Genomic DNA, 25,439 nt, shown 5'->3' on the forward strand with positions numbered 1-25,439 from the left:
TTGCTTGATCTTCCTTGTAGTACAAAAAGGATGTCTTGCAACTTTAGACTAAGCAGAGCTAAAGCTAAAGGGGCAGCAGCAAGTCCAGCAAGCCCTCCCTGGGGAGGGAGAACCCAGGAGGAGCTTCCCCTTGGCCCAGGCTCCCCCTGCCTCAGCACCAGCACCCGGAGCAGCTGCTACTCAGGTAGCTGAACCCAAGCGCAAGGCCTGTGGGTGACCTCAAGAGGCAGCAGGCTTGCAGGCCCCCACGACAGCGGCTCTGACCTTCAGCGCCCACTCACCCAGCCTGCTCCACAGCAACAGAGATGCCCTGGCAGCACCCTGGCAACACCACCCACCACCGGCTTCCCCACTTGCTGCACTTCCTCCCACTCCCCAAACCTCCAGCCCTCCTGGCTGCAGGATCATAATAATATACTAGTGTGCGAAGAAGAAAAAAACAGACCAAATATTCTAAAACAACCCCAAGGTTTACTGAATTTGCATATAGGATAATAGCACTTTCTCAAGATGTAGCTTTATACTTCATCTACTGAAAGTAACTTTAGTCTGCTGCATGTATCAGAGGCTTTTTCACTGTTGCTCTCCAGTTTCGCAATGCGACATCCAAATTGTACAGCCCTCTTTGGCAGAACGGCCGAGGCTGTTAGGCCCAACTCCACAGCTGCAAGGCGCAGAATCAATTTCTCACCAATTCCTCGAGGTAAAGTCAAATCTGCTTTTTCTGAGATAGGCAGAGAATTGAGGAATGAAACAACATCTTCATCAAGAAAAGGAAACCTAAAGAAGAGATACATACAGGGGAAAAGACCTTTTAAAAACTTGATACAAACTATCTTGGTCTTTCTCCTCCATCCCAGGCAAGGACTTCAAAGCCCATGTCCATTCCTAATTAAAGATGTAAACGTTAGTGCTGCAGTACTGCAGCAAGTCTCCAAGACAGATACACTGTCTTGGAGGATGAACATACCATATCCCCTTTAAACTCAGAAGCCTTCAAGTTTTCAAAACTGCACTCAAGAAAAGAATGAAAACCAGCATTTATGATGCTTGTTCTATACAAAAAAAGACAGAAAACTGGAAAACACCAAGCAAGAGCAAGATAATTTTTAAAATGACATTTCTCAGAATAACTTTTATATGTTAAGAACACTACATGAAGCTACATCATAACTTTGAAACAAAAATTTTGGACAAAAAATTCTGACAACTTTCTAGAGTAAGAGAACTCCAGACATTTGTACCTAATCACAAAAATGATTAGCAGCACTGCCTGTCCACCACTGTAACTATTTTAGTCATACAATTTCCGTTTAACAAAGAATAGATTTGGAAAAACATTTTGTGGCACAAAGATCTTATGAAAGGACCTTCACGCATCTGAGTGGCCTCTGCCACTGGACAACAGCTATAAGGATTTTTTTTTGCAAGTAGGTGCTAGTGGAGAGGAAGTAAACAAGGATAAATTGGTTAACTATTCTGACTTAATGGCCGGGAAAGCCAGTGGATAATGATCATGCTGTTGCTTCAGTAAGCATGTGTGCCTCCTATACTGTTGTATCATAGCCTCTGTAAAGGCTAGATTAAGTAGTTGGTTTTTTCCAGTCAAAGTCACCACACAAAGAACTTTGAAGAGTTGTGCAAAGGACTGTTGAACTTAAAAGGATAAAAAAACCCTTGATTTTGCTTAATGCAACATCCAATGGTTGCTACTTCTTGAAGTTTCCAGATAGAAATGCAACGTTCAAGCTGCTCTATTTTCTTTCAGAACTCTTCTACAGTACTATAGAGGACTTCTGCTTTTTCAGCAGTACATAGCAACACAGCTAAATTGGAATCTAAAGACAAAAAAGTGCATACAAGTTGCAATTGAACTTTCTCTCTCAGTGTTAAAATCAGAATTTAAAAGTTTTGCTTCACATTAAAACAAAACTACCTGGCTTCTTTTCCATGATCGCCAATAATCCTGTCATCTCTACCAAGATTTCTAGAAGAAATGCGATCTACCTCCATTCCAATTTCTTTATTTAGACCTTCTAAACCATATTTTTTGAAGCAAACACGATGTCGAGAATATCCAGCAAGCTGCTCATCTGCCCCAATTCCTGTAAGTACAACCTGAGAAAACAGAATAGAAGTGCTCTTAATATCCATGCAGTCTAGTAATAGTTAGGAGATTTAAAGTAGTTAACTACAACTTAGTAAGGAGAATAACTTTAATGTACATGTTTTCTATATATTAACTAGCATGATGGGATGCGCCTTACACATTTACAGAGCCTGAAATAGTTCCCAGTTGCTGGAAAGTTTGATTTAAGTAGTTTCATGATCACGCCTAAAAGTACAATCATTTCTACCCATGCAAGGAAGAAAGTTGAGATAGTGTTACACCTGTCACAAATATACCAGTATCTTTGAAGAACATCATCGCCATAGTATTTGCTATTACAATAATCAGAATCTATTAAGCACCGTTAATCATCACAGATTATGTTGCATGTCATGTTTTAAATAGTTATCTGAACATACACAGAGATTATTATTAATTTAGCAGCTACTGGGTAAATAATCACCTTAAACAAAAGTGTGTCATATTGTTCTTTCTAATCATGCCAGATGCATAAAGTGTCACGAAGAGAAAACACACTAATGCGCCTGGACCATCATCATGCCGTCAACAGCAATTCACTATAGAATTAGAATTCTTAACATAACCAGTCAAGTGCATATTACTATTCTGACACCTGCTAGGGGTCAACTTATATATGAAACAAAGTTACCTGTGCACAGTAGCATGTAATTGAGAGGAGAATGACACTGGCTCTTCAGGGCTTACTAACTCATGACTCATTTCAACATATTCTGGACAAGCTATTTTCTTTTTTTCCTCCAAATCTGAGATATACAGCTTTGAATAAATCAGTCACCTACCTCAACCGTGTTCTGCAGTGATGTTATTTAAGCAAGCTACTGCTTTACTCCAAGTTTTTTTTTTTTTTTTAATTCCAGTAACCAGCAGAAAAATAAAAGAACCTCAAAAAACAAGGGCAGCAATGGACTGCAAACACCTGAACTTAAATTTATGTTTCCCTGCATGAACCATCAGGAGATTGTGAAGGGATGAGGGAAGTAAGAAGAAAGAACCAAATTCCTGAGAAAAACATCTAGTTATTAAAAAGACTTATTTACTTTAAATATATAAAAACAAGTTACAAAAAGGAAAGAGCTCCTCCTTGTAGTTTGAACAACCTTTCACAATGATTGTAAATATAAAAGTTTCCAAGAAGCAGTCTGTCATTAGCGATGGCTAGTTTTGTCACATAAATAATGTGCTTAAACAATAAGCTGGTAATTTGCAAGCTTTGAGATGCTGGCACAAAACAATATTGCTTAATAACTCATGAGAATTTATGTCACTAAATTTACTAACCTACTCTGTTTGGACTGAATAGCAGTCCAAACTACTGTTATTACTAGTAGAGTTATAACACCGAAAGTGACAGGCGTCAGGTTTTTTTTCTAGTCATATTGTTGCCTGTTCAAACTTATTGAAAAGCCATGTAAGTTACATGACAAATGAACTGAATGCAATTTTTAACCTCAAAGTTACACAAAGATTATCAGTACAAAACTATTCTGCGTTCTCCCACTGAATTTCAGGAGCCTTACGAATGTTAAATACACTTACTGATTCCTGAAACAAAACAGAACTCTTTGCATTCACAAGTCAAGCATAAGGGAGAGAACAAAAGATTTATACCTTTGCAGAACTTTTATATGGTTCGAGTTCTCCTTGGTTACTAAGGAAACCCTCCCCTCTGGAAGCAAACCAAACTGCACAGCCAATGCTGTCATCCAGGACTGTATCCAATGGATAGATCAAGTGACTAATGCGCTGTTGTCTCAATTTTTTCAATTCCTCTAGCCTAACATTAACTTCCACAAAGTTCCAGGTTCTTAAAGGGTTAATAGCTTTTAATTCTTTCAGTCCTGCTCTGCCAGTGATTCTGTCAGGAACATCAAAGCAAATCAAATGATCATCAGTTTTAACATCAACACCTTCATAGTTTTCTTGACAAGAAAGCAAATCAAGCTGTATTTCCTGGTCAATATGTTTTTTAGAGGCACGCTTTTGCTTACTTTGCCCTTTAATCTTGAAAGCTACATTGAGAAGATCAATTGGTTCTTCCAAAGGAACATGTTGATCAGCAAGGGCTGCAATAACCATAGAATCAATGCCTCCAGAGAAGAGCACCGCGACATGTGCTTTACTGGTAGGCGTGCTTGGAATTTCTCTTGTTTTCCCATCTTTAACTCTAAACAGAGCTAAAACCCGTTTCTTCACAGCTTCACTTAAAACATCAATAAGTCGATGGACTAATTTCTTCTTGTGTTCATCTGCAAGGAATGCTTGAAGGGTTTCTACAGAAACTGTGTGGTTATTGTTGCTAACATTAGTGCATTGATGTTCACCCAAAGCGTCAGCAATTGTTTTATTCAAGGGAATAACTGGTGCTGTCAGGCACAGTTTTGATTCATCTGTCACAAGAGGTATGTGGTTTGGCAAACCTTTTGAAATTTGATCCAGAACATTAATGAACATTTCTTCTGTCTTCTCTGTGCAGCTGTATTTCCATGGAAATAACGTTAAAGACAAAGATTTAGTTGTTGCACAAGCTTTGAGATCAATTTTGAAAATTCCAGATGCTGGAACTTCTTGCCATTCCTTACCACATTCAGAATAAACGCTTACGGATGTGAGACAGACAGCCTTGTCAGCCTCATTACTGAACTGCCAAAGCAAGCTACGACGACCAAAATAATCCCTACCAAACCATAAACAGTCTCTAGATCCTTGATAATAAATAAAAGACCATGGACCCCGAAGTGATGAAAAGAGTGACAAAATGTCAACTTCACTACTGCATAAGGTAAGACGATGAAACATAATTTCAGTGTCATTCTCTAGAGATCCAACATGAACTCCATCGAAAATTTCTCCATTCCAAAGAAAAATATTGTTATTGGCATCCTCCAGAGGCTGAGGAGTCATCAATCCTCTCAAATGAAGTACGTGACCAGAAAACAGACACTCATAAGAGAGATCAGATACAGTTTTTATTAACTGTTGACTGCTGTCTGGTCCTCTTCTTCTAAGACAGGAGAGCACATCTTTGTTAAAGAAATCATGAATAGTATGCTGGTTGGACAAGGTAACAACGCAACAAATACCACACATTGCTAATTTGAATTCAAATGGACTACTTCTTGATTTTGGTCTTTTCTGAATTTTCTATCTCCTGATGTGCCTTCTTCAATTCATCTAACGTATCTGTGTAACAAAATAGAGAAAAATAAATGAATAATCAATTTCATAAACTAGGTAAGTTTGAGAGGATATCTAAGAAATGAGCAACTCCAGTCACTTGTTCAATCAAGACAAGAAACGATAAGAAACAGAACTGCTATAATATCGATATAGCACAAAAAATAGTTTGCTGTAGCCAATTCCTCTTGAATTACACACAGACTATAGTTTCACACACCCCCAGAAAACCACTCTACAAATACAAGAACTCGGGGAATTGCTAGCTATTGCCTAAATAATCAGCACAGTTTACACATTTGTAATAATTAAAAAAAATGAACTATCAGTTAAAATGTCAACACTACAAACTGCAAAAATAGCTCTAATCAAAAGAAAAAAATTAACAATTGCTCATTCCAGAAAGCAAAAAAGTTTATACTTCTAAATTTATACGTATCAACTTTATTTTCTGATCTTTGTTCAATCATCAACTCTCTTCTTTTATCCTCCATTCTCCTGTTTTCACAACCCTGTACATCCATTCTTTCAATGATCTAAAGACTTCTAGCTTAGTTTCCAGGTTAGATGCTTATTATTTTCTTACTCGTCCCACACAATTTTTAGACAGTCTACTTTTCTTTACAAGGAATCAAGTGCTATACAGCTTCCTAAAGGGCACCAAGGATAGCGAACCCTACAGGGCATACATTCTTCCTCTTCCTGTATCTTCAGCACTTGCTGCTTTACGACATGTATGTATTAAGTGGAATCGCTTTCATGTTTATCCAATCCAGAAAAATAAGCATGTGTCTGAAGTCTACTTTGTGTTTAATGTACAGTCATCAGTTTTCATTTTAATATGCTTCTGAAGTCCTGAACAACGACAATTTTAAAATAGTTAACTATTTGATTAACTTCCACACTCAGAACTTACTTTTGCATTGAGATAGTGTTTCTGTTCGGTCTACAAGGAAGAATATGTTGCTATTGGGTTGCTGCCTATAAACTTTCTGTAAAACAAAAAAAAAACTGCACTAAGTCAAAACAATAAACTAGGACGACCATACCACAGCAGAAACAGACTTTGGTCCGTTGAGATACCCTTCACTTTTGTGCCAGAACAGGGGGCTCTGCACTGCCTACAGCAGCATTGTAACGTACCATCAAAAGCACTTCATGGTTGCATTTCTACTCTGCGCTTCCCTTATCATATATGAAGGGACACATTCTATTTAAAAATGTATACACATTAAATGTGATAATTTTATGAATTCTTGTGGCCAATTTAAACATCTTAACAAAGAAAAACCCAAACCTCTCACATAAAACAAAGGCAAACATCGTGAACCTTGCAGCAAAAAATGGTCCTTCATTCTGCTCTAAATTACAAGTACCTACCAGCTCCTTAATGTTAAAAGTCATCATGCTAAAAACACGTGATATGAGATGTCAGAAAGAGCTGATTCTTTACACAACATATTAAAAAACAACGGGTTATATGCTGCAATATTCTATTATAAACATAGAACAGACTATTGTTACCTTCTCCGTAACTGTATATTTAATGAAGATATGGAAACAAATTCAAAACAAGGGGAAACGGTAAGGAAAAAGAAAACAGGTTAAGAGGGGAAAAAAAGCACTGTACTGTGTTACTTTGCAGGCACATACATAATAAAATCATCTGGAGAGCAAGTTATTTTGAGAACAGCAGACCACATCTATACCAGGCAATTTTTAGTCTACTGAAATAACTAGACTTGAACAATTTATTTGCTGGTCTAATTTTCTGTTTCCCCTCTTGCCTCTATGCTTATTTCTCTGACACTAAAAGCAAATAACCAAAAGTAAATTTATAAATACCTACCCGGTTCTTCTTCAAATTAGAAAGCTCATCAACTACAATTTTCTGCTCTTTAATCTAGAAGGCAAAAGACGCACTTCAAGTTAGTTACTAAAAATAATCCACTGTGTTACAATCCCAGTGGGATTCCCCTTACCATATGTTGAGGCAGCTACACACATATGTAGTTGGGGTTCTCTGAACGAATTAATGAAAAGAAAGTGAAAGCAGGCATAAGGATGAAAAAAATGCCCCAGACTGCTTGATATTCCAAACTGACACTACAACACTTTGGGCCAAGCAACTGAATTACACACATAGACCTCTTCTGAATTATTAAAATACAAACACAGCTATGAGCTGGTGAAGCATTATGAAATAACTGCTTTAGAAAGGAGTGATCCAGCATGGAGTGGTATTTTGGCCATCCCTCAAGGCAACCACTACTAGGAAGCAAGACTGCCACCTCTAGCTATTTGCAGTCAGAAACCACTTCCCCCTCCCCCAGAAGGAAAAAAAAAAAAAGCCTGCGAACAACTAATAAAGAAAAAAGTATCACAGGAGTTTTCACTCCGTTTCCTGGCTGGACTCGCCCTCTGTCTTGCTAAGCAGGGCACCACCGAGGCTCGAGGCTTTGCAAGGCGCCAGCCCCCCGCCGCCCGGCCCAGGACGTCTCGGCTCGGCGCACGCAGCCGCGGAGAGGTGCGGAGGCGCCCGCAGGGCCGCACGCCCGCGGCAGCTTCCCCCACCCGCCGCCAGCCGGAGCAGGGCCGGCTCCTCAGGGAGCCGCCGCCGCCCCACACCGCAGCTCACCCTCCGGCTCAGCTCCTCCTTCTGGCGCAGCTTCGCGCTCTCCTCCGCCGGCCGCGGCGCGCGCCCCGACATCCCGCATCCCCCCCAACGGCCGCCACCGCCGCCTTCTCTCCCTCCCAGCCGACGACGCCGAGCATGCGCACACCGCACCGGGGGAGGTGCACGCGGCGGGGCCGCGCCCAACACCAATCAGCTTGCCTCTCCCCGCCCCCCACGTGGGGCGACCGAGCATGCGCGGGCCGCGCGGGGCGGGGCCGCCCACCGGGGCACCTGCCGCGGCGGGGGCGCGCGGCGGGCGCAGCCGTTCCCCCTCCTCCCCCCCCCGCCCCGCGGGGCCCGGCCGTTGGCGGAAAGATGGGCCCTGCGGAGCACGAAAAGGTGGGGGCAGGAAAAAAAAAAGCGTGAGAGGAAAGTTTTGCTCAGGAACCGTGGGAAAGCGTGTGTGCTGGTGGCAGCCTTGCCCTGGAGTTCGGCAGCAGGATTTAGCAGGTCCTTTTAGAAGTGGCTAAGAAGTGGTCTCCTTTTCTTTTCTTGGTTAACGACTTGGTTCGGTAACTAAGAATAATGGTCTAGTGCTTTAACTTCTGCACAGCCTTTTAACGTTATTTTGCTGCTGCTAGTTAATCCCCAAAATAAATGCCTGAGAAGTGGCAAAAGTGTCTCATCCTGATGCTAAACCAGAGGCAGAACCAGGAACTGGGGACAACTCAAACTAAGTATTTCAAAATATTCTTAAGTGATTGGGCTAAAAAAGTATGACAAAGATCATCAGAGTCAATGGAGACAGGGAAATACTTTGTTTACAGTCGGTGTAGTTCATTAATGACAGTCAAAGAAGTAAGCTGTTAAAAACCATGTTATGTGAAGAGTGTGGAGAAAAGCGAGTGGAGAACAGCTGGGTTGTCTGGTACAGTGAAATGCATTTTGCCTGTCTTCATATTTCTTTGTACTGAAAACAAAATCAGTAAGTGTGCAATAGGAGTTTGGGATGCCATGATATGCTGTGGCAGATGGAGGTCTGAGAAGTGCTTCCCATACAGGAAATACCACGTGGATGATTTTAGATAGGGTGGTTTAGAAGCTTTGTGCTCGTAAGGAAACTTTTTCTGATTGCAGTGATTCCAAGTGTAAATCGGTTCAGCAAGTTCAATATGCTGACCTTGTACAAAACTCAAGTCACTATTTAAATTATGACACTGGCGACCTCTTTCTGACCTCAAGGCATGCTTTGTTGACAGTCAGAACAGGAAGGAGAGCCAGTCAGTTACTTGTATTGTCAGGGTTATTGGAGTCCAAAGAATTGTTGGGGACAGCTTGTCTGGTGGTTTAGTGGATCTGTGCCAAATTTCTGCCACGAGTGATAGCAATCCAACCGTATTTAATGTGTAGTATATTATTACGTCGTTGGACTCTGCTGTCAGGCCCCTGAGCACACTCCTCTTCCTCTGGGAGTGCTCCAGGCCCGCTCCCTGACAGAGAAGGCCACTTGGGAAACCCCGCTGACCTCAAGGCTGGAGCAGGCTCCAGCGGCTCCTGCTCCCAGCGAGCGGCTCTGCTCAGAGCCAGCCTGGGGGCTCCCTGCCCTTCTTTGTGGGATCTGCTTTTAAACAGAGGACCTGGTGCTTGGCTCGCTCCTCAGCTGTTGTTGTGATGCCACGTACCCCAGCCCTGACCCACTGACTCGACTTACTGGCATGACCTCCAGACCTGCCTTGTCAGCAGGTAGCTCACCAGGCCATCGCTGGGCTGCATCTGGACCTGTTGCTTTCTCTGCACCTGATCCTTTCTCTGCTTTCTCTGGCTTGCTGACTCAACTTCCTGATTTGACCTTGGACCTGCCTCATCACCACGGACTTGTCTGGTGAACCGGACTCTTGGCTGAACCGGGTTACTGTCGCAGGGCCTGCCCTGCTCACCTTGCCGAGGTACAGCGGGACTGCGCCCTTGCTGACAAGGCCGCTGCCCTGCTTGCCTTGTCATGCTGCATTCCCACCTCCCCTGACCTTGCAAGGTTATATGAAAAGATTCCAGGAAAGAGAAAGAATATTAACATCCCCAAATGTGTAGAATAAAATCAATGTTACGATGGAGAGAACGAACCCCATAAAACAAGTAGATTCTGTTATTAGGCATCTAAGGAGAAGGAATAACTAAGCTGCAGCCCATGTATGTATTGGGGGAATTTCTGCCCCATCAGGTTAGATAAGCAATTGCTAAAATAGACACAAGTTATCAGAAGCAAAATTTCCTAGCAGGTTCTTTATGCATTGACCTTATATTTTGTCAGGCTGCTGATCAGTTAATGGGCCACAGCAACAGTATTGCCACCAAAAAGAAACAAAGATGTTGAAATAAATTTTAATATTAAATAGTTATGTTGGCAATGTGCCTCAATGGAAAGGAATTTTCTGAGCGCATATTTTTCTGAGCAATGTATCAGCTAATAGAAGCACACAACTTATTAGAAAAAAATGATTCTGTTAATACAGACTTGGGGCTTCATTCTGCTGTCACATCTGAAAGCATGTATGACTCGACTAACTGGATGTACTTCTACTGTAGAATTTATATGAGAAAGAGTCAGATTATATGGTCATCAAATACTATCCGTCGTATTTTCGTGCTTCGTTACCAAAACACTTCTTATTCTGTTACATTTCTGTTACCATAGCATAGGGAATAAGAGCTGTGAGAGAAGGATGGATCCCAGTCTGATTCATACAACATCAAAGCTGATAATCACAGAATTTTTATCATAAGGTGTTATGCGTGCCAGAAAAAGCTTAGCTTGTCTCTTGTTTCTTAAGTGATGCTTTAGTTACTTAGCTAGTACAGATGAAAGCATGGATACTTCTGAATGAGCAATATCTTAATAGTGAACTGATGAGTTTATGAGTGCTTAGTCACTGTGATGATGTAATTGGCATGGGAAGATGGACATAATGAGTTTATTTGCAGTTTCTGTAGTTTTATGGCACTGCTACTGTTACTTCGAATGAAATGTGTGCTATTGGTGATCCCTTGTTATTGTTTCTTTTATTACTTCTAACAGAAACATAAGTAAGGTTCGTATCATAAAGATATTTACTTGAAATGTTGTAGTAGGTTGGGCTGCAAGCAGCTCAGCATCTATTGGCACTCTGAAAACTTTTTGATTAAGAAAGAACTGAGGAGCAAAAAAAAATAAATCAAGAAAAAATGCTTTAGGAAAGAAGTATCTCAATATTTTGCTTCCAGGGGATTTTTATGTAATGTGAAAAGAGGTGATTTTTAAAATGGTGATCATTTCCCTACGATATCTCTGAAATAGTTTAATTCAGTCTGGGTTGACTAAACATTTTTCATTTAAATTCAGTAATCAGACTGTCTGAAAACCCACCTCTCATTCATGATGAGGTAATGTCTCTCCTGCAAGTAAAGCAACTGCTTACATTGACAAGATAGGGAGGAAAAAATAGATGAGTGCTTTCCCTTGTAAGACCATCCATTTGCATAAAGCTGTTCTAGAGGAGACAGGAATTATATAATATTACAGATAACAAGATTAGGTAGTTTACTCTTTAGTATGATGGTAATAATATTTCTCTGTCTCTTCCCTGCTACTATATTTAGCATAGTGATGCATCTGTCTCCCCTTCTTTACAAATATGGCAGGGGAGAAGAGAGTTGTTCAAGCAGTAGGATGATAGCACAAGGACAAATCCTATAAACATGATTTACTATCATAAATTTAGGCTAAGAAATGGAAAAAGGAGCCAAGTTATAATGACAAGAAGGTTCTGAACATTTCATCCTATAGCTCCAATGAAGAACAAAACAATTATTTCTTTTAAGATAGAATTTGATTTAGTTATGAGAGGAATTGTATACTCTAATCCCTGAGCTAACTGCTGAGTGAACTCAGTATCGCAGGAAGCCTCTTCCAGTCCTATATTCCTAACTGGGCAACTCAAGCAAGTAACACACACCACTTAGCACTCAAGTCAGCATGAGTTATTGTGCTGATTTTCAAGGAAATTATATCATGTATTTATTGATGAGTATCAATGGGGAATTTGGGTAAGATGTTATCAAGGATGCTGATGTAGGAACATTGCAAGTTTTGTGTGTGTGTCATGTTTATCCCTTTATCTCTTTTTAAATATTGTACCTCATTCTAAAGACTCAGAAGAGACATTCGGAACTTACAAACAGCTATGGACAGCTCAGTTGTATAGAAATTTCATAAAATCCCACGAGTCCTTTTGCTATTTCCTGTAAATGTGCAAATTTTTATAAATTATCTGAAATGTTTGTTACTTTAGTAAGTGAAGTGAGAATGTTGACTTTTCCTGCTTTGTGGTTTGTGGCTCACATAATGATAGGTGTTATGTATTTTGATAATTCTTTCAGCTTGTGAGCAAGATTGCACCTTGTTTTGATGGTGTCTATCAGCCTTACTGAAGTTGGTTGGAATTTTTGGCAGTGGAATACAGAGAACGAGGATTCTGGCTCCTATTAGAGGTATGAGAAAAGACAATGTGGGTTTAAGAATATTTAACAGTACAGTAAATTGCAAACATTACACTGTTAGCATTACTATGTTTACCTTCAATGGAAAAAGAAACTGAGGATATAGATTCATAAAAGGTCAGTCTTGCTCTTTCCTCCACCTTCAGACACACTTTTCTGCCTCCGCCCTTGCTTCGGCATAGCTGCTTGTGGGGCTGTGCGGTGAGCCAATTTAGGCAAGTGATCCAGGTTTCTCTGTAGTGTACCAGTACTTATATGAACCTGGCAGCCCACACTGAGTTTAACTGAAATTGGTGTTGGAGGGTTTCTGGGCCATGTCCTTCAAATTCTGTGTGAAATACACATAACCTGGATCATGTACAACAGTTTTGATGCTATTAATTAATGCACTTTGTAGTTTGTCACTCATGTTCTGTGGAGGAATTCATTTACTCTGAGTGCCTCCCAGCACTCTGCCGCCTCAGTAATTTGTTTGCTGTTGCTATGTCACAAAGGCTGATGATCAAGTAACCCAGTGGTCAAAGTATAATTTCCTTACTGATGATCCTTTTCATGTTCAGTAATAAATACAGTTAATGTTTATGAATCGATAATTCATCACCGTGTTCCTGAGAAGGCTTCACTTATTGGTTCTTAAGAGTGGTGATAATGGTTTTAACAACATAATAGTGAATGCAGGCATTGTTTTCAAGTTCTGGTCTTACCACGGATTACAGATATTTCTGCAGATATGGAATGTGCTTTTAACAAGTCTTCTTTAAAATGCAGGGGTTCCTACTACATGATTGCACCTGAAATTACTCACGTTCTTACCCATAATAAGAGTAGTTGTGTTTAAAACTCAGTAAGGGAAGAGATCTGCACCTTTTGTTTCAGGTGCAGGTCTATGACGTCTTAAATCAACCGTATTCAGGTCTGCTGCAGTCCCACCGTTTGCTATGTCCTTACACTGGTCTTCATGAGATAGGTGGTGAGGTAGGAGCTGATCTGACTGACAATTAGCTGGGCAATGTAGTTCAGTGATAGAGCTAAGATCAGTCTATGCATTCTTATGTTTGTGCACTTCTCTTGTGCCAGCTCCGGTGCTCTAAGCTATTTCTAGCATACAAGTATTTTCTTTTTTTGGTAGGTTAATTTTCAGCTGTTTTTTCAAAGTTTAGTTAGTTCTCAGAGCAGGTAGACAAGTGTAAGAGAAAAGGCAATACTCAGCTGAGACACGGGCATGCAAAGTCTTGAGCAAAGGGTTTGTAGGTAATTATTTTATCCACCAAAAAGCGGCCTTTGGAAGTAGCCAAGAGAAATGAAATTTAATTTCATTTGAGGGTATTTCCTGACAAAGTACTGCTTTATGCATGTATGAGTTTTCTGACTTCTGCACTTTAGGATGCTATATCATTGTGAATTTTTTGTTTTTTAATAAAAGGGAAATGTTGATACAAACTTAGTCAAGGGAAATAAAGTATAATGCCTGGACACAATTTTAATTAAATGCTAAGTACTATTTAGGAATCTTTCAAAGTTCCCGTCTTTTCAGCATCTAGGATCTTTAAAAATATACAAAATAACACACATTTTCAAGGTATTGCCAGTACATTCATGTCGGATGATTTTACAGATGCGAGAGGTTAGCACAGGTTAGCACTGATGCTGCCTTTGGGGCTAAGTTGTGCTGAGTTGCCGTGCTTCACTGTGGACTAAGAATCTACATGTACTCAGTTCTGTGTCTGAACTGATGCTTGGTAACACGCTAAGCCATGATAACATGATTGGGAGTTTGAACTCAAATCATTTACTGCATTTGATTGTAAATAACTGTAATCTGAAGAAATTTGTAGTGCTTGAACAAAAGAAGCACTCTTGAATGTCCTTGGAAGCGAACAATACCAGGACAATTGCAGCTCTAATGTTGGCCACAAGAGAGCAGCTGAAACCCTGCAGGCTGTCTAGGGTAGTCCAGAGCTAGCCAAAGTTAGAATGGAGCCTGGGGTATAAAACAGGTGAAAGAGGTCTCTAGAAAAGGCTAGAAGGAGGAGAACACGGTCAGAAGGGGGTTGCATTTATGCTTTTTGGAATATTTTCCACTCAAATCGTGGGTTGTTTTGTATTCAGACCTTGCTACTTCAGAATCTGTGAGATTAAATTCTTAGATATAATGATGATTTATATGTTAATTTCTCTGTTGAATCTATATTTTAATAATTTGTTAACTCATTCCAGGGTAATCCAAAAAAATTAAAATTGCTGAAATCAATCAGTTTTGCCCGTTGGTAATCATTCGGTTAATCTGATTGAGAGATTGGAATTTGAAGGGAGTTAGGTTCGTTTGCACAACCTGAGTATCTGGATCTATGTAAAGTTGTGGTGTGTTTCCTTAGATTAAGTATGTGGATTAACACTTGCATAAGAAGCAGCACAAACCCTCTAATCACTCTGCTTTAAAATCCTACTGCTGAAAAACAAAAAAAAAGCACCAAGCACTTTTATGGGCTTGCAGTACAGTCACTCTTTTCAATATTTATTTTTATTTTTAAAGCAGTCAGAGAATTTCTCCTTTGCACAAAACTTCTAGGTCAGATGCATACAATTCTTAATTTTCTAATTAAAAGCAGAATTTCGTCACTTTTACATGGAAGATTTTCAGGCTGTTGTGAAAATATCTGAGAATTTGCTTAGCATCAATCCTATCAATACTTTTTGCATTCTAATTGAGTTGCTTAAAACCTCTGAGAGCAATGGGCCAAGCAGCTTGTTTGTAAACAAGCATAGTCTTTTGGCTGACAGTTTAAATAACAGAAGGTTTAAAAATAGTCTTTTTCAAGTCCTCTCTCCATTCTACAGCGTAAAATTGAAATAACCCTAATGAGTATAGTGACCTTTCTTCAGGTCTGTGCCACTGTAGCTGAGAACACAGTTTGGCCTTTCGTTCTCATAATCTTTCCTGCCTTAGTACCAGAACACCTTGTTGTGCACTGTGTTTGAGTTTAAAAGAGAGTTGAGAAGTTCATGTGAATAGTAGTGGTACTTAAGAAGGTAGAACAAAAACATTTGTTTGTCTTTTCTGTCGTGTATACAAGGTTTATACAACTGACAATGTCATGAACATTGAATAATGAGTACACAGGCTTATTACAGTAACTGTCTAGTTTGAATGCGGGATCAGCTTTCCAGGTATACCTTTTGAGCCATGGATGTTCAGACGTCTTAAAAAATCAAGTCTAGCAGCCCTACAACAGCAAAATTTTATTTACGGAAGGAAGACGTAAGCCTGGTGGCTGGAAGCAGGAAGCCCTTCTGCTGATGCTGTTGAGAAGCAGGGGTGTGAGCAGTTTAGAACTGCTTGTGAATGCCAGATGCACCTATGCCTCATTTGCACTGGCCTGGACTGGGGCATCTTGGTTCAAAATAAGATCACTGCTGATAATTTCTGTCTAGTAATGAAAGGAGAAGAGAACTGCACCAAATACACTCTGAGAAAAGAGTCAGCCTGACCAGCAGTCTATTTTGTGCAAAGTTGGGATAGGAAGCCTGGAGAAGATTAGAGAAATGATTATGTGCTGGCTTCTGTTTCCTTTTGGGAGTGCCTCCCTGACGTAAGTACTCAGTTTGAGATATTATGTAATACTGATATTTTCTTGAAGATGCAGCAGAGAGATTAGATTGCTTTGAAGGAGCAGGCTGGCCTGAGCAGGATGTGCTGAAGGTACAGAAGTAGCAGCTTACTTTTGGTATTTTAATGTGGGTCTCCTAGAATTGGCCTCAGTCATTTCAGCTGAGATAGGTTACAGTTCCATAAAGCACGTTCCTTCAACACAAAATGCACTTGCCTGGAGCGTGAGCCTGGGCAAACGAGAACAATTCTGAGTAGGTTGGAGAGAAGGGGAAATGGCTAACACCTTCGCAAAGCTCTGAAGCAAGAGTGAAGGCAAGGCTGTTCTAAGACACCCAGTTGACTTAGGATTTTGCCTAGATTGATTTATTAAATTTGACACTCTAAAGTGCTTTCTGTCCCTTTGTTCTTCTCTGTTACAAATATTTGCACTTAGTGCTTGCTATTGAGCAAATATGCCCCTTGGACACCAAAGAGAGAAAATTTAGTTTTTCCAGGTGTGGGGAAGGGAGTGATTTGAAAGAAAATTCGTAGGTTTTCAAATTCTAATTTGGCAGAGGACACATTAGGTCATCACACAGTTTGTTGAGCTTTACTTTTTATAATTCATTCTTTGTGAGGGCTTCCCATTTGCCAATCAGCCTTAGTCCTCCCCAGTCTTTTTTTTATTTCCATTTGAAGCTCTGGTGCGAGCTCAGCCTGCACACATGGCAGAACATTCTGGGACCAAATAACTCAAATGCTGTTAGAATTTTCAGTCTTGAGGGTCATACTTGGTCACCATCATTTTATGATTAATATGATCCTCCATAGCGCTCCAAATGCACGCCTGTTCCATGGAACTCGAAATGCCTGACTGAGACAGGTAAATACAGAGAGGAAATCTAAGCCAAAGTTGTGTGAGTTGGCAGAGTGAGGAAGAGAACTTTCAGGTCCTGACTTTTCTTCACATGTTTAGTCTATAAGCAATACTATTTCCATGTTTAAATTACTATTTCCATGTTTAAAATCAGGCTATTTTTGCTTTATGAAGTCACAGTCAAAAAACTACTGACTACAGAAATGTTCACTATACTGCATGGTGAATTTTTATCTATTTGAATTTTATCATACTTTTCACGCTGACTCTCTTAAAATATCATATTCGGCAAGTCATGTTCAGCACCTAGACACTTCATTCCAATAGCAGGAAGGAAAATATTCTGATGAAGGTATCATGGGGGAGCAGCCTAAAGATTACCCAGCTAGGTAAGCTCTGACAGAAGAGTTTGCACAACAGATGTCATGACACATTTATTTTGGAATGGCACAGGACAAAAGCATCTGTCATTTATTGTATTGACATAAAACCTGAAGAAAAGCCGCAAAAGCACCACTCGTAAATTGCTGCTTTGTCCTATGCATTACTATGATTGTCATCTTACTGTCTGCTGAGATTTATCTGTTCTTCCTGTGAAACATCGTCACTGCTCTTACACTCTTTCCCACTTATGTTACCGTAGCTTTTGGAGTAATTACATCTGTTAGAATTAAGGAAGAAGGACATACCAGTACTAAAATGCTCCAACTACTGTGAGGTATAAGAGCCTCATCTTTTAAATAGTATAACAGCACTCTAACATGTTTCCTTCTCATCCAGGCCAGAACCACCAGAAGCTAAGAAACTAGCAGTGTAAATATTGATAGGCTTTAAATGCTTATAGTTAGCATAATCTATAGATGATATAGTTACTTGACATGCAGCAACATTGGCTGACTTCCTAGTATTCACAGTACTGATTTTTGAATATGATAGTTCATAATTTGGGAGCAAGGATAACCACAAAGAAGGGAGAGGCGTTGTTACATAATTCCTGGCATATCCTTTAGCTGGTGGATATTTAGTAAAACATTGACCATGGCTCAGAGTCGTAACACTAGGTAACAAACAACCTAACAAAGAAGATGAGATACATTAGCATATGGGCTAGAGGTCTCCTAGGCAAATCATACAGTTTTACAGCAGTGAACATGATTACTTTAATGAAAGATAATCATGTTTAGCATTTCTGAAATCAAGACATTAATGTAGGTGTCTGGAGAAAAAAAGCCTAACACTGGATACCTGTAAGTTAAAATCTCAGCCTTCACACACTGTGAGTTCAGTTAGTACTGTTGAAACAAACTTTTAAAAAAGAACATGAGAGTAATGACAGTGTCAGTGTAACTAGACAGAGATATTCAGAAATAGTGACCTTAATTAGCAGTGGAAGTCAGAAATAACAATACTGAAGTTAGAATAAACAACCTTTGCAAAATTCTGCCTACAGTCTCAATAGGTTGAAGATAACAGTAATGTCAGTTTCAGTTTACATTGGCATAAATGAGGAAAGTTTAGTAGTGGCCGAGCAAATGAAACAAAACTATGGAGCTTCCCTTTCTTGGTACAGTTGCAAGCAACATGAGAAACATGACTACATTTTAGTCTCTCTGGCCCAGAACAAAAAAGAGGCATGACAATGAATTGTAATGGAGTAACAGAAATTCCTAGAATTATTCCATTATTCCAAAAGGATGAAAGTTCTTTCAAAAGATTTTCACTCTCTTTGCGTCTTCTCAGCTTTCTCAGCTAGTTTCTATGCTCTCAGTAAATGTTAAAAATTAATTATCAAGGAGATAATGAATTTCAGTACTTCATAAGGAAACTATGAAGAGGTACTTGAGGAATGTGGCAGATTTTTCTGGTGTGGACTTCATATATATGTTATGGACATGATTCTTGCTTATTATGCAACAAAAATAATCAATAATATTATCTGAGTTATAAAACTATTTCAGTATACTTATATCTGAATTAGAGGACCAAACTGGTACAGTGAAAATTCTGCTACTTCTGCTACACTACAATCAATGAAAAAAGTAGGTTAGGACAAAAGATAACATGCAAGGGGCTGTATTGAGTTAGATCAAAGGTCCATCTAGCTCTGTATGTAGTCTGTCTCCAGCTGTAGTTGATAACTGAAGCCTAGGAAAGAGGTATAAATAAAAAATAATAATTGAAGTGCTGATCACACTGTAAAAAGTAATCTATGTGGCAGAAGTTCTTTGGTTTTTGAAATTGTACTGCTTTCTTTAACAAGGTGGGATGGTTTTGTCTGCTACTGTTTGCCAGTTGTTGTTGTTTGCCTCCAAAGGAGGAGATAGGTGTGTACTTTCTCAGAGTGCAAAATGAAAGCGCAGTGTGTAACAAAATCTCTTGGGAACTTGTTTCTTAGTCGTATGGGTGGAGAGGTAATCTTTTGGGATGAATTGTTCATGAACAAATGTTTCTTTGCTTCTTTTAACTTACTAGACTAGGAGAACTACGATTTTCTATCAACAGAGCAATGGTAAAAAGAAAGCCACGTTTTCCCCTAGTAACAATCTGGAAAAGAGGTTCTGTTGGAGTAACCTCTTTACAGATTCTAGTAACGTGTGTGCAGTGATGATATTTAAATATGCAGTAAATAATGGCAAATAATGAAGCCTCCAAATGGTCACTGGGGACAATTTTAATTTGCCCACACAACATAGGCTAAACAGTGGACTGTGATATATCGATTTGCCTTATTCTCGCTGTTCATGTCAAAGGCAGGGTTATAAATCAGCAGTGCTTGGTCTCTTGCCATGTGAATTGCACAAAACAGCGCTGCTTCCTTTTCAAGCTTCGTATTTTGGAGTCTGCAGATCAGGTCAAAATCCTCTTATTAATGGTGTTCAAAACTCAAATAACAAATCTAAATTTAAAGGGAGAGAGTAAGGTTAAGATGTTGACATCCCAAAAGAAAAAGCTCTCTGTCTGAAACTTGGAATGACAGTCAGCCTCCAAGGATTGTTGAGGTATCCTGCCCAGTGAAAAGCAAACACACCCAAGACCCTAAATAGCAGTGTTATAGGCTGTGCCTGGCTTGTTGGCAAGCAGACTTGAAGTGAAAAGTTTGTCACAATTATTCAAGAAGTTATATTGCATTCAACACAATTAACTAGCTGAACAGACAGGTTTGACAAATACTTTCTGAAGTCTTCTCTTTAAAATAAACAGAAAGGAAGTACCCTGACCTTGCAACTATCAGATTTCCTTGATTAGTAAACAGCTAGTGTCGAAATTACATTAAATTATCTGATAAAAAAAAGACGTTTGCTAGAAGGATATCATGATCCTTTTAAGTATCCAAAGATCTTTATTATTTTTTCTTTTTTTTCCAGGTTACTTAGTTTTTCTCTGAAGCATTTAAGCAACATCTCTTTTCAATCTTCCATTAAGTAAGTCCATTAAATACACGGATCATCTGCTACTGACATGTAATCACTTCTGGACTGGAGTGCAACAGCTTCTTAACAGTACACAGAAACATTTAAAACATTTTAGGATGAGAAATGAGGACTGTCACATTCAGTTATTGTGCATGTAACTTGCACTTACTTGTTTACTGTATCTTTACACTGAGCGTTGCCAGGAGACTTTGCCATGTGTGTTTTGAATCACATGCTTAGAAAGACTCCTGCACACTGCATGCTTCCTCTTTTAGTACTGTACCTTTATTTTTGTAATAGAAGAGCTAACGCTGTGGAGAGTAAAATACAGCTTTGCATGACTGCTGTTTGGCTTTCCAGAGCTGGAATTTCTTCATGTAACTTCTGGAGGAGACATGCTTAAGCTAGATTTCCAGGCTTGCTGGAACTGGATTTACTTAGATTTTCATGTCTCACAAATAAGCATCAAGAACCTCTGATCAGCATATTCTTTCATCTTCACTACTTTCATAAAAATGGCTGGATATTTTATATCTCACATTTTAATACACATACAGGCTTTTTCTTTGGAAAGAAAAAACAAGCAAACATAAGGATAATTTAGGCAAACAAATGTCATCTTCTAAATTAGAATTTGCCCAGAACACCAGAATTAACACTTTCTGGAGTCTCACAGAGTTGTTAATGTCTGCATTTGAAAAGGAACATGGTTTTGCGACCCGAAAATTTTGGTGTAATATCTTATTGCAGGCAATATGAGTTTAATATTACTGAGATGGATGTCCTGTCTCAGGAATTTGCTTGGATCACTAGGGACTTAAAGAGGAAGGACAAGATAAATAGCTTTCACAGAAGACAGTATTATCCTAGACTCAAATCCTTATGTAGGAATCAATATGTGCAGAGGATAGGATCAGTGTGCCAGTGGACATAATGGATCTTTCTGAAACCCAGGCTTAATTGGGGCACACACAGTCAAGGCACTCAAAATAACTTATTAGAAGTTTTCAATTTATAGGAATTGCATTTGGAGAGGGGAACACAGAGAAGCTGATTTTGATTATTTAGTTTCAGAAATCAATTTGTTATTGTTCAACATACTCTTACCGAGCAATTCAGATCTAAAATTAAGCCATTTAAATTTTGACATTTTAGGTTATATACTGATGATGTAGTTTTTTATCTTATTGCACTATTTTCATGTTGTCAACTGTGGGCCAGATCCACTGACTTCAGTTTGCTTATGCACAAAGTTTGGACAACTCCTACCAGAGAAATATTTCAGACTCTAATCAAAAATTGAAATCACAGATGTTTTCTTGACTTTTTTGAAAGGAGTGAAGGCGGATGTACAAATGGTTTCAGCTAATTTAATTCAAACTAGAAAAACAACTGCCAGATTCATTAAGTTTGATTTGGCAGAGGACCATTTGCAATCTTGATGTTTTAGATTGCTAGTTATGAAGAGCTAGCTATCAAAAGCTCAATGTTAGTAGACTACTGGACAATTTCATTCATACCAGAAATTTTAAAATAAAAAGATTTTTTGTTTTCAGGTGGTGGGAAAATGGATTTATTTTTAATTTGCAATCACATTTGATATTTTTAAATGTAGCAAAAGTCATTATCATCTTATAAAGTAATATTTATCTATGAAGTTGGATTTATGATCTGCATCCCATTTGCTTAAATGAATAGAAGTCCTCAAATCTGCTGCCTTTCTCCTGTAAGCAATTTGAATCACACAGCTGTTGATTACAAAAGTCAGATGAGCAAGAATTAGCTAGTAAAAAAATATTTGGGTGAATGTGTCCTTTATATTGGGAATAAAAGGCACACAGTCTTGAAAGCCTCACTGCTGAAGGATTCCCATTAGGTTTAATGAAACTTCTGAAAATGTATGTCTCATTTCTGTGCAGATAAGTGTGTGAGTGTTTGTGTGAGTATAGCAATGCAAGACTGTATATATGTACACACGCATTCCGTGTTAGATAATAATCACCCTATATATTCTAGTAATTCTGCCAGTAGCGTTTCTTACTATTGATGTTGAAAATGCGTTCTATTTTATTTAAGCTGCTTTTAAATTTTCAAAACTGAATGTACTTTTAGTTTGACTAGGTAGAGCACATGACTGCATCACACAGTTGCTGATGAAGAAAGCTGAAGATTTGACAATAGTGGATGGTTTGGCTTCTAGCCCTTGCAAAGCTGTGAGAGCGTTTCATATTTTGATGCTGAGGAGAAAACTAAGGGTATTGATAGTAAAGATTTTCTGTACTTGTGTGTAGATAGGAAAGTGATTGAGGGGGTAGTGGAGGGAGAGGATTTGTAGTGTTCAGGCTCTTCCCAGCAGAGCTTCTACTAGAAGGTTTTGCCATTTGCTCTGCATAAATATCTGGCACTACATAGAACAGCAGTGAGGAAATACTTGCTGGATAACTGGCAAGATAATTGCTAACAGTGTTTCCATTAATTATGTTTCTGGTCTAACACCTCATTCGTACTATGTGGTTGATATGTGACAGAATTTATTTAAATTTGTATTAGTGAGAACTGGAAAAATAATTGAGGCATCCAAAATTATAACAATCATTGCCCGTTTTTAATTTAATCTTATAACAGAAAAAGGACCAATGAATGGTGGAGATGTATGAAAAAGTGCATATTTACGTTGCACACAGTTAGTGGGTGAAATGTAATGTCACAGAAAGTGTCAGTTTAAAAATGCTGCTTTTTTTTCTTTTTAAATAGACTCTAATTTTATGAACACTAACATTTTTTTGTCATAGTGTACAGTAGAATAAGGGGAACCAAATCTCATCCTTCAGAGTAGAAGCACATCACTTGCAGGTGTCAGGAAGGAATTGTTTTAAGCCCTAACGTCTCCTTTGCTGCAGATGTGTGCAAATACAACACTGAATTGCACATCTGGCCCTACTGAAATCTTCTGTCTGCTTCTATAGTACTGACTGTTGGTCAGAGCAGAAGCCAGAATGTCAGATACTTGGATCAAATGTGAAAGATCTTGTGCTGCAGTATCAAATGTTCCTTTTAGGAAGTTAGCAACAACAACAAAACGGAACAGACCATGACAGCCCTACACAGTGTCTTGTGCTGTATCTAACTGCTGCTGGCTGTCAAGTAATAGAAGTAAAACAATTTCACAAATGCCACTGTAACCTGACTTGTCTTTTTGTATGAAAAGGCAGGCAGTTGGCAATGCTAACCTTTGGCTATCATCTTCAGTTTTGAGTTTTTTAGTATGCTAATTAGAACAATTAATTAAAAATAACTAGATTCAACTGAAGTTCTTTGCATTTGAACATCGGAATTTTTTTTTATTATTCCTTTTCCCTGAAGCATTTGCTACAGTTTTTACTAAGAGAGACATTAAAAGGGAATTCTGCTTAGGCATTAGTATCGTCCATTTTTAAAGAGTTTCTAACTAGTTCATCCTTAAAAATAAGACCTTATTATACAGCTGCAGACAGTAAATAGATCTATTAGCAAAGGTTTATCACATCTCTCAATTTCTGATTAACAAAATAGATGGCAGTTGTCTTGAAATAGTACTTCCCTCAGGTATAGAGAAACGATTCAGCAGCATTTCATTCTATAATTCTTAATGGCTTGTTTCTCATCAAAAAGAATGTAGTATATATTTGAATCAAACCATTCTTATTGCTTATGGGGTAGCCTGTGTATGATTCAATAGTGGGCTAAATATTTCTAGTAAACTTAATGGCCAAGTTGACTAGGATGAGAATATTTTTGTTTGTTCCTTGTGTTACTGTCATTTTATGTTAAACTGTGTTCAGTCCTTCCTATTTTAAAGATGTCAAGACTTCCTGCTTGACTTTGGTCCTATTGCTTCAAGTATTTATTTACTTATTGTTTTATTGTGAAATAAAACTTCACTTCTGAGAAGTTGTAAAAATCATCATCCAGCTCTGCATTGGTATGAAGTAATCTCCATTTCCTGGCCTAAATTATTGCATTGTACTGCTGTGCACAGTGGAACAGCTGCAACATCCTGATTGAAAATTTTGCATTTTGCCTGAGGAGATAAGATTGGAGAAATAATTCTGTCCTTGAGCAGACTGCAGTCTCTAAAGGTTTATCCATAAAAGCCATCTCCAGGCAGCAAGGATCATTAATTTGAGGGAATTTCCTGGATTACCCAGCTAGGTTTAGAGTGTTTATCATGAAAGGCTTTTACTATGCAGAAGCTGTATCCGTGAAACTGCTTTCCTGCAAATACAGATTTGACGAAAGACGAGGCTGCCACACCTTACTGCATGGGTGTGAGAAAAACATTTATTATTTTCTCTGGGACACATGACATCGTTGATTTTTAATTCTGTGAGGTGATAAGCATTCTGGCCCCTGTCTCAGAAGGTACATATGCATACTTCAGGAACATATAGAAATCTGTATCATGGAGTATCTTGCCATCCTTTGCTAACTTGCATCCTTTCCCTAAATAGTTCTTCCATGGCTGTTGCTCTCACTTTAACTCCCTGCAATTCTCGGCGTGCAAAATAAACAACCACTTATTCCAGTTGCTGTTAGTTACTGGTTTGTTGATTATTTTGGCAGGAATGCTTGCATAGCTGCTTCTCTTCTTGCCATAAAATATCCTTGGGGACTGCAGTCTTAGTTCTGAAGGCAGTGGAAATATTTTCAACTTGTACTGGAGCTAGGTGGGAGCTCATAAGATTACTCCACTAGTGCCCTTTAGTCTGTGAAATTTAAATATGGTCCCTGCAATAGTGTTCATAGCGTTGGCAGTAGCAGTGCTTTACAATCTGATAAACAAAGGGGTTTTTTTTAAGTTTATACGAGTTTGCTTCTCTTTGGTTCTGATCACATTGCTACAGCTTATACTATGTGAACTCTGCAAAAAAATAATTTCAGCTAGTTATGTCTCATTAGCAGGGTAAAAGCAATCACAGGCTGCCAATATGAATGAGAACGATGGAGGAGCAGATACAGGAGATGTTTGACAACTGGAAGCATTGATTCATATCTCAGATGAGATAAAAGACGACGCAGATGAGGACAGTCAAGCAGTGGAACAA

General features: G+C 38.9%; 1 protein-coding gene and 1 long non-coding RNA gene across 5 annotated transcripts; one reads left to right on the plus strand and one right to left on the minus strand.

Annotated features, from left to right (window-relative positions):
* Positions 1–451: 451 nt before the first annotated feature.
* Positions 452–8,170, minus strand: LOC104143392 (asparagine synthetase domain-containing protein 1). 4 transcript variants are annotated; one of them, XM_068948328.1, is made up of 5 exons: positions 7,965–8,050; positions 7,176–7,229; positions 3,761–5,332; positions 1,937–2,118; positions 452–780 (listed from the first exon to the last, which is right to left on the minus strand). In XM_068948328.1, the coding sequence occupies exons 3-5, from the start codon at positions 5,237–5,239 to the stop codon at positions 519–521; spliced, it is 1,923 nt and encodes a 640-aa protein (XP_068804429.1). In that variant the 5' UTR covers positions 5,240–5,332; positions 7,176–7,229; positions 7,965–8,050; the 3' UTR covers positions 452–518. The 4 variants fall into 4 exon arrangements, with proteins under 4 accessions (XP_068804429.1, XP_068804430.1, XP_009672154.2 ...); XM_068948329.1 differs by lacking the exons at positions 7,176–7,229; positions 7,965–8,050 and adding an exon at positions 6,243–6,318 and having other exon boundaries at positions 2,008–2,118; XM_009673859.2 differs by lacking the exons at positions 7,176–7,229; positions 7,965–8,050 and adding an exon at positions 6,243–6,318.
* A 44-nt stretch (positions 8,171–8,214) lies between these two features.
* On the plus strand, positions 8,215–25,205 carry LOC138067629 (uncharacterized). Its single transcript, XR_011141871.1, has 3 exons — positions 8,215–8,342; positions 12,357–12,467; positions 20,308–25,205. It is a non-coding gene; the product is annotated as an uncharacterized lncRNA (long non-coding RNA).
* The last annotated feature ends 234 nt before the right edge of the window (positions 25,206–25,439 follow it).

The sequence above is a fragment of the Struthio camelus genome, chromosome 6 (genome assembly GCF_040807025.1).
Source record: "Struthio camelus isolate bStrCam1 chromosome 6, bStrCam1.hap1, whole genome shotgun sequence".
In the NCBI taxonomy this organism is placed as follows: domain Eukaryota; kingdom Metazoa; phylum Chordata; class Aves; order Struthioniformes; family Struthionidae; genus Struthio; species Struthio camelus.